Source organism: Oncorhynchus gorbuscha, linkage group LG18 (genome assembly GCF_021184085.1).
Source record: "Oncorhynchus gorbuscha isolate QuinsamMale2020 ecotype Even-year linkage group LG18, OgorEven_v1.0, whole genome shotgun sequence".
In the NCBI taxonomy this organism is placed as follows: domain Eukaryota; kingdom Metazoa; phylum Chordata; class Actinopteri; order Salmoniformes; family Salmonidae; genus Oncorhynchus; species Oncorhynchus gorbuscha.
Window position 1 is genome coordinate 16,040,955 of NC_060190.1, and position 15,019 is coordinate 16,055,973.

At 45.4% G+C, this 15,019-nt stretch overlaps 1 protein-coding gene across 4 annotated transcripts in view; it reads right to left on the bottom strand.

The window, feature by feature from the left end:
* The window catches only part of LOC124003033 (E3 ubiquitin-protein ligase SMURF2-like), an 81,213-nt gene continuing 66,194 nt past the window's right edge, over positions 1-15,019 (bottom strand). For all 4 annotated transcript variants that reach the window (XM_046311001.1, XM_046311003.1, XM_046310999.1 and 1 more), the window contains exons 13-20: positions 11,963-12,066; positions 11,598-11,712; positions 11,049-11,227; positions 9,466-9,603; positions 6,695-6,815; positions 6,247-6,448; positions 3,168-3,243; positions 1-2,680 (exon numbers count right to left, since the gene is read on the bottom strand). In XM_046311001.1, coding sequence (XP_046166957.1) covers positions 2,581-2,680; positions 3,168-3,243; positions 6,247-6,448; positions 6,695-6,815; positions 9,466-9,603; positions 11,049-11,227; positions 11,598-11,712; positions 11,963-12,066 — 1,035 coding nt within the window. In that variant the 3' untranslated portion in view covers positions 1-2,580. The remainder of the gene's footprint in view (positions 2,681-3,167; positions 3,244-6,246; positions 6,449-6,694; positions 6,816-9,465; positions 9,604-11,048; positions 11,228-11,597; positions 11,713-11,962; positions 12,067-15,019) is intronic.

Genomic DNA, 15,019 nt, shown 5'->3' on the forward strand with positions numbered 1-15,019 from the left:
TTCTATGAAACATTATGCTGTGAGTTTCAAACAGCATAGAGTTTATTGCTTGTTTTCTGCAAGGGTACAAGAGGTTTATAATTTCCGCTTTTATTTTTCTTATTTACAGTGTCAGTTGAAGCTCACAGAGCAGCTGATGTGAAAAAACTATGAACACACTAATAAATACAACAGACTGAAAAATGAGAAATAAAAACATGTTAACATTTCAGACAAAAGTTTAGCAAATTTAATCAGATGGAAACTAATTTACACACACAATACTTCCATACACATAGAATAAAGGAAAGTGGGTTTTACACCATGTGAGAAATTGCACCGGTCAGCGACAGAGTCGCAGGGCTCGGCTGGCAAAGCATGCTACGAGAAGCAACCGTCCATATGGTCTGATCTATTATCCAGAAACAACTCCACCTCATAAGACTGAGTGAAAGTCAATTATGGTTAGACGTAGATAGCAGAAAACAGTACTGTATGTGTGCATATGAGCTTTATGTGTGCATATCTATACGCGTATATATCTACATAAAAAGTCAATCAGTCCATTAACTATTTAGTAAATAGATGGAAGTTGCTGATTATAATGAAAATCACAAGTCTGCGTGTGCAAAAATGTCTGGTTGTTTTATGCATTTTATTCATTTTCTGTAAAATTTAAAAAAAGGTTGCTTGTGATCCACCACATTAACAATATCTTATACTGTACAAAAGCACAATTTCAGGATACTTGATAATTGTCTATCTGAAGAGAATCTGCTTTTCCTTTGAACACATTGGACTGGGTCTATTTTATTTTGCATGTACGCAGGTGAATACAGTCCATGGTCATAGTCCACGTCCATTGCTATTAAACAGGCAGCATAAAATTTAAAAAACATTCAACAGAATTTTTTTGCATGTCAACACACATTTTGCTCAGAAGGGACAAAATAATAGCAAATAAATATTGTTTAAAAAAAGTCCATTCATGCAAGGGTTGTGGTAGAGGCTCTATTAGGGTCATGTCTAGATGGTATACAGCATGTCAAACGGTGATTCTTCTATGCATTTCAGCAAACCCTAACCTTAACCTAATTCTCATAACCTGCTACGTTAATTCTCCTAAACCTACGAAATGTCCATTTTGACAAAAGCTGTATCCCTTTTAGACAAAGACCTCTAGTAGGGAGAGCGCTCTAGTCCCAACCTCACTCTTAGTGGCCAAAAGGTTATGCACTCAGCTCTCATTCAAGGAGAGGGTCACGGGTTTGACCTGACAATGGCTTCCATAACCAGAAGATACTCCCCCCCCATTTCACAGGTCAGCCTCACAAAGAGAGATGACTTCACCTGAGAATACAGAGGTCTGTGATAACACCAACATGCTAGCAAGTAAATTAATAGAAGGAGGAACAAGCCATATACAAAATAGGTATGTATTTGTACACATATATACTCAAAATTACAGGTTGATATACTTTTTTTGTATCTGTATATTTCCGTTGAATGCTGTATGGTTGGAATAAAATGTGGAATATTCATATGAACTTAATATGAAGAAAGCATGTCCTTTGTTGCCCTTCAGTTTGTAAAGTGCTCTAGAGTGGCAATCGGGGGGGAAAAAACATCCTGCCGTCTTAGGTTGGATGTCACTTTGAAAACACTGACATCTTCCATGAATTGCTTTCAACTAGCCTGGTCCCTGGGAAAGAGTTCCCACTCACTAGACAACGACGCATTTTGAGGGTTTGTTAAGGAATTTCAATGTTGTGATTTATTAGGTACAGTGTGCTATAGTGGTGTTTAGCGTTAAGTTCAACTCACCAAAGCGCAACAGGTCTACTCTGTGTAGCTGGACGGGGTTAGGTGTTCAGGTTAGCATGTCCATTAGCTTTTGATGTCAAGAGGTGGCAGGAAGTTAGCTGTGTGAGATGGTATTGGTCATCAGTAAGACCTAGTTTCTCCTGGTTAGCTCATGGTCAGGAACACCCCCCCCCCCCGGCCCTAGTCATCTACTCAGCGTGGACCTTCATATTTCTCTCTCTCAGACCGAAGCCAACAATAACTTCTTTAAAATACTCTCGTTGCAGTCTGGACCTTGGTATTCGATCGCACCAGATGACCCACAACAAAAGAAATGTGCTTTCACGGAACGCACATACTAGGGACCAGAGTTTTCTTCGGTTAGGAAAAACTCCTGGTCCAACACAAAACGGGTTGTTCTATGGATTTCACCGTTATGACATACAAACTATTACAAAAAGAAAACAAAAAAAATTCAATAAAAGCTGGCATTCTCGCAGGGTTTCAAGGTAAGTAATCGTCACTCGTCTGTAGCAGCTGAAAAAGGAAGTGATATTTCAAAATAATAATGCGGTGAGAGAGAGGAGTGTTCCCGTGTGGTCTGCCTTTCAGTCGGTCTCCATATTGTCCTGGGTGACTGGGCAGAAAGGGGTGTGGTCACAATCCTCATGGGCGTGCCTGAATGTTGCAGGGTTCCCATGGTGACAGCAGAGTCTATAGTCTTGCTGAGCTGACCTTACAAAATACACACACATTGACACACACACACGCATACACACTTCCCCACTGATGTGTCACTCATTCCACCGCAAAGCCACACGTCTCCTCGATGGCTGTCAGCAGCTTATCGTACAGCTTGTCATATTGCTCGTAGGCGGGAACGTCAATCCGGTTAAAGCTGGACAGAGAGAAAGGGGGACAGAGAGAGAAAGGGGGACAGAGAGGGAAAGGGGGACAGAGGGGGAGAGAAAGTTTGGAAGAGAGAGGAGTACATGTTTTGCTTTAGTCGACAGTTTTGAAGCACCTTTATAACCTTCCCTATCGATGAATGAATGACATGTCACCAGTTAGTGAGCCATCCCTCACGGGATGAATTGACGCCAACAAACATTACAATAATTCACTGTGATAATTCTATCTTTAAACTGTTCTCCATACAAAACATTGGATTTGGACATGCATCTAAAACCGGTAATATCATATGAGTTGGGGGATTGGTAACCCTTTTCACAGCATGTCTTCGCCTCATTGACAGGTCATTGTAATTAAGAATATGTTGTTAATTGACTAACCTGTATAAAAAGGTTAAATGTGTGGAGAAGCAGTCTTGTAGCAGTGTGTATCTGTGTGTCGAAGTGGAGCAGTGGTACTTTAACTGTACTCACCAGGTGTGGGCTTTGGGTAGATTGTTGGTGTTGGCATCGATCTGGTGGATGGTGAACAGCCTGGGCCCCGCGGCACCTGGAGGGTCACACACACACACACACACACACACACACACACACACACACACACACACACACACACACACACACACACACACACACACACACACACACACACACACACACACACACACACACACACACACACACACACACACACACACGCACACACGCACACACACGCACACGCGCACACGCACACGCACACACACAGAGAGAGAAAAAGAGTCAGCATAAATTCTAAGGCTGTCCATCATTATATTTCTCTACACACAGACAGACAGTTCAGGACAGTTGACCAGTTGAACTCAGTGTTTAGAACGTGAACAAACATGGCTGCTGTTTTAACGCAACACTGGGTGTATATTTTATATACTGTATATTTTCGTTCAGAAAGCCAGCTGGGTTGGCCTCAGACACAGGCAGGCGCACACACACACAGACAGACACGGCTTGAACAGAAAGAACAACTCTCGAACACGCACACTCAGAAACACACACAGCTGCACTCTGAGGTCTTCTGTTCCCCCAGGGCTTCCTGTCTGTCTGGATTTAACTAAACCCACTGGTCGACCACGACACTGTCATGAAGAAGGGGTCACCTCAGGCAGTCTGAGAGACTCAGTGTTTTCCATTAGCATCGCCTGTCGGCTATATAACCAGTTAAACTCACTTTCAGCCCGGTACTTTTTCCCACTTAAATGAATTAAGCTACTTATTTTTGTTGTTGTTTACAATTCGCAAGACAGAAAATGTATTAAAAATATATTCTAGCAATCTATTGATAGGACTAACTATCTATTGCCTGTCAGTCACAAAGTGAGCAATGACAAGAAAGCCTGCTCGTTTGATAATCTGCTGTCTGTTCCGCCTCCCGGTACCTGGGTGTCTGTGTTGTGTACACTGTGGTTGCAGTCAAATTTCTTTACACAAAGGGAGCGCGCCTGATGCTCTCATCGTCTATGAGTCAATTTGCACGTCCCATACAAATGTGGTAACGATGAGTCGAAACCCACTTAGCCTATTGTTTCTGGGCACATTCATTTATTTTCTTTCGTGTGTTTCATATGCAGCCACCAAGTGCTAGAGCACAGGCTTACTGAGCCGTTCATTTGGCTCCCTAACTTGCATAGCTGTAGCCTTTATGGCGATAATCTGCAGATAAATTATGAAAACAATCGATGAAGATGGTGAATCCTATTCACTGCAGGTACAATTGGTAGGGTAGTGGAGCGATAGCCTCACTCTGCTCCAAAATATAATAAAAGAGATTGAATTGTTTTAAAAGCTAATGACACTTCCAGTGACTTCAGAAAGAATTCACACCCCTTGACTTTTGACACATTTTGTTGTGTTACAACCTGAACTTTGTGTAACTGGCCTACACACAATACCCCATAATGTCAGAGGATTTGTAAAAAATTAATTAATAAAATATTAATGCCGAAATATCTTGATTCAATAAGTATTCAGCCCCTTTGTTATGGCAAGCCTAAATAAGTTCAGGTGTAAAAATGTGCTTAAGTCATACGTAATATGTTGCATGGATGATGTTTGGATGACTACCTCATCTATGTACCCCACACATACAGTGGGGAGAACAGGTATTTGATACACTGCAGATTTAGCAGGTTTTCCTACTTACAAAGCATGTAGAGGTCTGTAATTTTTTATCATAGGTACACTTCAACTGTGAGAGACGGAATCTAAAACAAAAATCCAGAAAATCACATTGTATGATTTTTAAGAAATTAATTAACATTTTATTACATGACATAAGTATTTGATCACCTACCAACCAGTAAGAATTCCGGCTCTCACAGACCTGTTCGTTTTTCTTTAAGAAGCCCTCCTGTTCTCCACTCATTACCTGTATTAACTGCACCTGTTTGAACTCGTTATCTGTATAAAAGACACCTGTCCACACACTCAATCAAACAGACTCCAACATCTCCACAATGGCCCAGTCATTACAAAGATACAGTCGTTCTTCCTAACTCAGTTGCCGAGGAGGAAGGAAACCACTCAGGGATTTCACCATGAGGCCAATGGTGACTTTAAAACAGTTAGAGTTTAATGCTGGATTAGGAGAAAACTGAGGATGTATCAACAACATTGCAGCTACTCCACAATACTAACCCAATTGACAGAGTGAAAAGGAAGAAGCCTGTACAGAATAAAAAATATTCCAAAACATGCATCCTGTTTTCAATAAGGTACTAAAGTAAAAACAGCAAAAAATGTGGCAAAGAAATTAACTTTATGTCCTGATTACATAGCGTTATGTTTGGGGCAAATCCAACATCTCTGAATACCACTTCACATTTTCAAGAATGGTGGTGGCTGCATCATGTTATGGGTATACTTGTAATCAGCAAGGACTAGGGAGTCTTGCCGATGCACAGGCAAGATGCTAGAGGAAAACCTGGTTTAGTTTGCTTTCTACCAGATACCGGGAGATGAACTCACCTTTCAGCAGGACAAGAACCTAAAACAAGGCCAAATCTACACTGGAGTGGCTTACCAAGAAGACATTGAATGTTCCTGAGTGGCCTAGAAACAGTTCTTACTTAAATCGGCTTTAAAATCTAATGGCAAGACCTGAAAATGACTGTCTAGCAATGATCAACAACCAACTTCACAGAGCTTGAAGGATTTAAAAAATAATCATGTAAAAAGTATTGTACAATCCAGACGTGTAAAACTCTTAGAGACATACCCAGAAAGACTCACAGCTATAATTGCTGCCAAAGATGCTTCCAAAAAGTATTGACTCAGGGGTGTGAATACTTATGTAAATGAGCTATTTCCTTTTCCATAACTTAGCAAACATTTCTAAAAACATCTTTTCACTTTGTCATTATGGGGCATTGTGTGTAGATGGGTGAGAAAAAATAAGTAATTTAATCAATTTTGAATTCAGGCTGTAGAAACAAAATGCGGAATAAGTCAAAGGGTATGAACACTTTCTGAAGGCACTGTAAACACACCACCCTTTCTCCACCCCCCATCTCTTTACCTTGTAAAGCCTTGAATCCCTGCAGTGGGACTCTAGATGACCCGGTAACAAACTGCAGCAGTCTGGCCCTCCTCTCCTCGTCGTAGGACTCCACAGCCTTCCAGAACCACTTGACCACGTTGCTGTCCGTGGTGCAGTGCTTCAGGCGCGTGTTGCTCTTCCAGTCTGCTATATCGATCTTCCCCAGGCCACACACTATCAACTGGGGTAGGGAGGAGAGGGAAGAAAATAGTTGAGTCGATGGTTTGAAGGGGTGTATATTCATGGGAAATAGTATGGTAGCCGTCACCTTTCATTTAATTTAAAAAGTACATCCCAAGGTCTCAGATTCATCTTGGGAACCCCCCCCCATACCAACACATATGTATGCTCTTGAGAAATGATGTCAGGTTTCCAGTAAGTGAATAATTTCTTTCCCAAACCATGTTATATGCAACTGTCTACATACCTCTAGTTCCTTCTCGTCAAAGGACTTGAGCAGGTGCTGTGGGATGACCTCGTTGAAGCCCTTCTGCAGGGCCAGGAACTGAGCCTCGATGCCGTGGAGGAACCTCCAGTTCACATACAGCCTATAGAGAGAGAGAAGGTAAGACTTAAGTCAGTATAAGTTCATACAACATTGCAACATGTGAAACCCCCACAGCAGTTCAACCAAAACCAGGGCTGGGGGATAAGTCTTTTTGCTGTGCTGGTAATCTTGGGTAGACAGAACCAAATTCAGATTTGGTTCTGGGGGGAGGGTTGAGATTTGGCCTAGTGCGAGAGGCGAAGTCCTTTTAAATCCTCAGCCAATTTTCCTGAAATTTGAAAGATCAGGTAACAACCATCTCCGCTTAATCGTGATTTGTCCAAATAATCAGTGACGCAAAAACCAGCGCACCAGAGGAATTATTCCTCTTAACGCTCATATCCCATACGTCCCAGACAGATGTAACTTCCGTTACGGATGGGGGAAGAGACTCCTGTGCTGCTAACTGGCTGGTATGCAGCTGCTGTCTTGGTTGGACCAGGTCGCTCTTGAAAAATAGATTGTATCACAATGAGAATAACCTGGATAAATGAAGGTTCAATCAAATCAAAAAATAAAAATGAACCCCATTGGTTGTCAGAGGAACGACGTCATGCCATCACAAGGTATGCTTCAGGTGTATACTTGAGACGTGTGTATCGTGTCGGCCAAGTGTGTGTGTGTACCGTGTCGGATGTGTGTGTGTACCGTGTCGGATGTGTGTGTGTATCGTGTCGGCCGCGTGTGTGTGTGTATCGTGTCGGCCGCGTGTGTGTGTGTATCGTGTCGGCCGCGTGTGTGTGTGTATCGTGTCGGCCGCGTGTGTGTGTGTATCGTGTCGGCCGCGTGTGTGTGTGTATCGTGTCGGCCGCGTGTGTGTGGATCGTGCCGGACCTGTGTGTGTGTGTGTATCGTGTCGGACCTGTGTGTGTGTGTGTATCAGACCTGTGTGTGTGTGTGTATCGTGTCGGACCTGTGTGTGTGGATCGTGTCGGCCGTGTGTGTGTGTATCGTGTCGGACCTGTGTGTGTGTATCGTGTCGGACCTGTGTGTGTGTGTGTATCGTGTCGGACCTGTGTGTGTGTTTGTGCGTATCGTGTCAAACCTGTGTGTGTGTGTGCGTATCGTGTCAAACCTGTGTGTGTGTGTGCGTATCGTGTCGGACCTGTGTGTGTGTGTGCGTATCGTGTCGGACCTGTGTGTGTGTGTGCGTATCGTGTCGGCCCTGTGTGTGTGTGTGTGCGTATCGGCCCTGTGTGTGTGTGTGCGTATCGTGTCGGCCCTGTGTGTGTGTGTGTGCGTATCGTGTCGGCCCTGTGTGTGTGTGTGTGTGTGTGTGTGTGTGTGTGTGTGTGTGTGTGTGTGTGTGTGTGTGTGTGTGTGTGTGTGTGTGTGCGTGCGTATCGGCCCTGTGTGTGCGTATCGTGTCGGCCCTGTGTGTGCGTATCGTGTCGGACATGTGTGTGTGTGTCGGCCGTGCGTGTGTGTGTATCGTGTCGGACATGTGTGTGTGTGTATCGTGTCGGCCCTGTGTGTGTGCGTATCGTGTCGGCCCTGTGTGTGTGTGTGTGTGCGTATCGTGTCGGCCCTGTGTGTTTGTGCGTGTGTGTGCGTGCGTGTGTGCGTATCGGCCCTGTGTGTGTGTGTGGGCGTATCGGCCCTGTGTGTGCGTATCGTGTCGGACATGTGTGTGTGTGTGTATCGTGTCGGACATGTGTGTGTGTGTATCGTGTCGGACGTGTGTGTGTGTGTATCGTGTCGGACGTGTGTGTGTGTGTATCGTGTCGGACGTGTGTGTGTATCGTGTCGGACGTGTGTGTGTGTGTGTCGGCCGTGTGTGTGTGTATCGTGTCGGCCATGTGTGTGTGTATCGTGTCGGCCGTGTGTGTGTGTGTGTGTATCGTGTCGGCCCTGTGTGTGTGTGTGTGTGCGTATCGTGTTGGCCCTGTGTGTGCGTATCGTGTTGGCCCTGTGTGTGCGTATCGCGTCGGCCGCGTGTTTGCGTATCGTGTCGGCCGCGTGTGTGTGCGTATCGTGTCGGCCGCGTGTGTGTGCGTATCGTGTCGGCCCTGTGTGTTTGTGTGTGTGTGTGTATCGTGTCGGCCACGTGTGTGTGCGTATCGCGTCGGCCGGGTGTGCGTATCGTGTCGGCCGGGTGTGCGTATCGTGTCGGCCGGGTGTGCGTATCGTGTCGGCCGGGTGTGCGTATCGTGTCGGCCGGGTGTGCGTATCGTGTCGGCCGGGTGTGCGTATCGTGTCGGCCGGGTGTGCGTATCGTGTCGGCCGGGTGTGTGTATCGTGTCGGCCGGGTGTGTGTATCGTGTCGGCCGGGTGTGTGTATCGTGTCGGTTGGGTGTGTGTATCGTGTCGGCTGGGTGTGTGTATCCTGTCGGCTGGGTGTGTGTATCGTGTCGGCCGGGTGTGTGTATCGTGTCGGCTGGGTGTGTATATCGTGTTGGCTGGGTGTGTATATTGTGTTGGCTGGGTGTGTATATCGTGTTGGCCGGGTGTGTGTATCGTGTCGGCCGGGTGTGTATATCGTGTTGGCTGGGTGTGTATATCGTGTTGGCTGGGTGTGTGTATTGTGTTGGCTGGGTGTGTATATCGTGTTGGCTGGGTGTGTATATCGTGTTGGCTGGGTGTGTATGCTCGTGTTGGCTGGGTGTGTATGCTCGTGCGTGGGACCCAGGCGACGGTCTCCTCCTCTATACCTGACATACTCCTTCTTGGTGTCCTCAGAGACAGAGACAGTCTTGCCGTTGGGCTTCAGTTCGTGCTGGATGATCTCTCCGTAGGCATTGTGCTCCACACAGAACGTATGGTCCAGCACCCCTGTGATGTCATTGTCCCTGGAGGGGGGAGAAGACGGAAATGTTAGTATGTATGTCTCTGGGTGTTCAATTGTGTATAATTGTGTCTGTGTACAAGCGTCTGTATATGTATGCATCTGTGTGTGTATCAACACTGTATGTGTCCAGGGCTATACACTATATATACAAAAGTATAAGGACACCCCTTCAATTTAGTGGATTCAGCTATGTCAGCCATACCAGTTGCTGACAGGTGTATAAAATCGAGCAAACAGCCGTGCAATCTCCATAGACAGACATTGGCAGTAGAATGGCATTACTGAAGGGCTCAGTGACATTCAACGTGGCACCGTAATGGATGCCACCTTTCCAACAAGTCAGTTTGTCAAATTTCTGCCCTGCTAGAGCTGCCTGGATCAACTGTAAGTGCTGTTATTGTGAAGTGGAAACGTCTATGAGCAACAAGCTCACAGTGCGGGACCACAGAGTGCTGAAGCACACAGAGCGATAACAATCGTCTGTCACTACCGAGTTCCAAACTGCCTCTGGAAGCAACGTCAGCACAAGAACTGTTCGTCGGGAGCTTCGTGAAACGGGTTTCCACGGCAGAGCAGCCACACACAAGCCTAAGATCACCATGCGCAATACCAAGAGTCGGCTGGAGTTTTGTCCCTCGCCACTTTTGGACTCTGGTGCAGCCTGTATTGGACCTATATGAATTCTGGCTAATTTTGAAGCACGTTGTGCCCTTGAAACTAACATGTAACCCTGTAAAGCTATTTGTTTATTATCAAAGCTAAAATGTTGATATGAATCCCAGTCATTGAAATGACAAAGTAATGTGTAGAATATCAGGTTTTTACATTGCGTAAAAAAGGACCATTTCTAACAGATGCATTACATCGAAAACTGTCCACTGTCTCTCTAAGAATGTCAGTGACGTTCTGAGTGACAACATGCAAATCAGTCATTCATTCATTGCTATGATCATTGATCCCCAGAAGAAGTTATCCCTTTCCCATTCTTTCTGTGCCCCCAAATGTTTGGGCATACTGGCAAAGTTAACAGGTTGTTCGCTAATGAGGTAACATGACCGAACAAGGTGTTAACGGCACACAAGTCGTTTTAGAACGGCCCACGGTTTATGAGCGGAAAACACGTCCCGTCACTGGAGATGCTTCCAGCTGCAGCACCAAATGAGCAATAGATGGAAAAACAGAGAGCTGGTAATGTGGGTCACAGTTTTTGAACAGTTTGCGCTAGAGACAATAACCATTTTTTTTCTCCAGGGCACTCGGAAACAGTGGTACAGTGAAGCATAATCATTACAACAATTATCATCTGCCAGTGTTTTTTTCCCCTTCAAGGCAAACTGGTGCTCCCAAATGTAAAATCCAAAGTCGCACAGCAAAATATTTAGGAGCATATGCGACCAAAGTGGTCACGCGTTAGAGCCCCTGTACGTGTCGGTGTCTCCTACTCACAGGATCCAGACCAGGCTGTTGTGGAGGTCCGGGTCCACTGACTCCATGTCATCCAGGGTGATGGGTTTCCCCAGCAGCTGTTTGTAGAAGGGCAGGGTGAAGCCCCCGTCTATGTAGTGGCCGTGGAACACAGCCATGCCCATGATACGGCCCACAAAGTGGAAGTAGGACAGGTGCTCCTGGAGGAAAGGAAAAGAGAGATGAGTTTTGAGGTTGGCCATCGATGCATATTTTTGGGTTATTGACATGCGCGAGTGTGGTCACTATTGGGTTGTCGAGAAAAGTGTGATATAAATGTAGCTTATCATCATTATTATACTGAAGTCCCTCCCCTTTGACTTTCTCATCCAATGGGCTTGAGGTGGTGGTGAGAGGACATAAGGAATCAAGAAAACGTAATTGAGATTCTCCCCATGTCTACTTCTCCACCTTCAGTTTACAAGAACCTCCATCTCTTAGGAATTCTGTTTGTGGTTCGTTCCCCTTCCTCCTCTCTGTTATTATGTGTCTCTCTATGTATCTATTGATTCTTCTATTTCTCTCTCTCACCGGGTTGACAGCGCTGTCTGGGTTGATCTGCAGGGTGTAGATGTCGTCTCTGGAGTACTGGAACAGGCCGTAGTAGGGGTTCAACATCTCATGGGACAGCAGGTACAGCCACTCCCTATATGACAGACAGACATCTGGTTAGTCAGGTGACACCGGCATAATAAAAACACCATTTTTGGGGGGTTGCATGTGGCCACATGCCCCCAAAAATATTCTGTTTGATGTATCAAGCTTTTTGAATGTGAATTTCCACAGTGGTTGTTTCTTTCTGGACTACTGTCCTATAAGGAAAAGGCATCTTTTTGGTTGACCTCATGGTTTTATTAAACAGTGTTTAAGCCTGGAGGTGTGGATGACTGCAGTACCTGGCCACTCCTCCATAGTCCAGGCCCTCCTCTCCTCTGAACTTGACCATCAGTCTCTTCCACAGGTCCTTGGGACGCATCTTCATCACCTGGCGGTACGACTCCTGCAACACAACAAAAGAGAGCATGGGTATGTTAACCTTGGGTGTATTCACTAGGAACCAAACGGGGAGGAACCTACCTGAGCCGGTCCAATAGAAACTCTTGTTTTTGTTGTAAAACATTGCTACGCTTTGCATTAAGGAATACACCCCTAATCTTAAGATGTGCCAACCTGCAGGCCATTCAACTTGACCCTCAATCATACTGTTTCTGTTCTAAACAGAGCTTGTTGTTTTATGCAGCAATAAGAGCAACAGTGGATTACAATGTTCCGGATCCAAATTCCACCACTGATCATGTAAAGTCTGTTTTTTTAAAGTGGGGCAGAGAGTACAACAATATGTGGTCGGCAATTTACCATTGTCATAATACTCCCTCAGATTAGTCAATTCACCATCCAGAACTGTTTGACAGCGCTGCACACCTCTCCTCTTTCTCGGTCTCTCTCTCTTCTGGTAGACTAGGACCTAGTGGTGCCTGGGAGAAACCAGCAGCACCAACACCATGACATCTGTGGCTGGGCAAGAGAGTGTATGTGTGAGTGGGCTTCATGTGCACTAGCTCCCTTTACATTACGTAAGGGCCTTTTCTCTCGCTCCCCATTTTCTCTATCAGGGTCCAGAGTAACTCAGGAGGGCTGCCATCAAAAACAAACTCCTGCCACCACAGCAAAGAGTTTGTGAGGAGTGTTGCAAATATGAACGCAGCAAAGCACGGGAAGCAGGCTCGAGGAGAAGCATGAGAGTGAAGCAAGGGTTATTAGTTATGAAATTACAGTGCACTGGTCAGCGGCGAACAATGCCATCAGTCCCTGTTGAAAACTAGAGTTAATCACAGGCAGGTCGCACACACACACACACACACACACACACACACACACACACACACACACACACACACACACACACACACACACACACACACACACACACACACACACACACACACACACACACACACACACACGCTCGCTCGCTCTGCTTTCTCGCAGATCGTTTCCCCCCTTGCAGTCACGTACCGAGGATGAAGTCATCTTTTTTTCTTTGCTCAAATTGTACCGCCGAAAGATGTCGTCCCCCCTTCTCTCCTCCTTCCCCCTACTTTTAGCTGCTGAAATCATCCTGAAAGAATGCCTTGCCGTGGAAGAACAGATGATTGGAGGACGAGAAGGAAAGAGGAAACTGTGGTGTTTGAAGGGGCCTTTTTCACTTTGTTTTTTACGGCGAATCGTAACGAATTCGGGGGTATTACCGCTCAGTTCTCGTAGGCATTTTCTTGCAGACTGTAAATGGATGCAAAGCCACAATCGTACAGGTGTGCATATTTGTAAACTTGTAACAGAGTGTGTTAAAGTATGTTTATACAGTGGGGAGAACAAGTATTTGATACACTGCCAATTTTGCAGGTTTTCCTACTTGTAGAGGTCTGTGAATCCAGAAAATCACATTTTATTGGATGACATAAGTATTTGATCACCTACCAACCAGTAAGAATTCAGTCTCTCACAGACATGTTAGTTTTTCTTTAGGAAGTCCTCCTATTCTCCACTCATTACCTGTATTAACTGCACCTGTTTGAACTCGTTACCTGTATAAAAGACACCTGTCCACACACTCAATCAAACAGACTCCAACCTCTCCACAATGGCCAAGACCAGAGAGCTGTGTAAGGCTATCAGGGATAAAATTGTAGACCTGCACAAGGCTGGGATGGTCTACAGGACAATAGGCAAGCAGCTTGGTGAGAAGGCAACAATTATTAGAAAATGGAAGAAGTTCAAGATGAGGGTCAATCACCCTTGGTCTGGGGCTCCATGCAAGACCTCACCTCGTGGGGCATCAATGATCATGAGGAATGATCAGCCCAGAACTACACGGCAGGACCTGGTCAATGACCTGAAGAGAGCTGGGACCACAGTCTCAAAGAAAACCATTAGTAACACACTACGCCGTCATGGATTAAAATCCTGCAGCGCACGCAAGGTCCCCCTGCTCAAGCCAGCGCATGTCCAGGCCCGTCTGAAGTTTGCCATTGAGCATCTGGATGATCCAGAGGAGGAATGGGAGAAGGTCATGTGGTCTGATGAGACAAAAATAGAGCTTTTTGGTCTAAACTCCACTCGCCGTGTTTGGAGGAAGAAGAAGGATGAGTACAACCCCAAGAACACCATCCCAACTGTGAAGCATGGAGGTGGAAACATCATTATTTGTGGATGCTTTTCTGCAAAGGGGACAGGACGACTGCACCATATTGAGGGGAGGATGGATGGGGCCATGTATCGCGAGATCTTGGCCAACAACCTCCTTCCCTCAGTAAGAGCATTGAAGATGGGTTATGGCTGGGTCTTCCAGCATGACAACGACCCGAAACACACAGCCAGGGCAACTAAGGAGTGGCTCCGTAAGAAGCATCTCAAGGTCCTGGCCTAGCCAGCCTCCAGACCTGAACCCAATAGAAAATCTTTGGAGGGAGCTGAAAGTCCGTATTGCCCAGAGACAGCCCCGAAACCTGAAGGATCTGGAGAAGGTCTGTATGGAGGAGTGGGCCAAAATCCCTGCTGCAGTGTGTGCAAACCTGGTCAAGAACTACAGGAAACGTATGATCTCTGTAATTGCAAACAAAGGTTTCTGTACCAAATATTAAGTTATGCTTTTCTGATGTATCAAATACTTATGTCATGCAATAAAATGCTAATTCATTACACAAAAGTCATACAATGTGATTTTCTGGATTTTTGTTTTAGATTCCGTCTCTCACAGTTGAAGTGTACCTATGATAAAAATTACAGACCTCTACATGCTTTGTAAGTAGGGAAACCTGCAAAATCGGCAGTGTATCAAATACTTGTTCTCCCCACTGTATATATTTTCAGTATAAAGCGCTTGTTTGGGTTTTATGAGCATGCACAGTACTATTGCATGTGTCATTTTTACATGTATGCATTAGTGTGTGTAC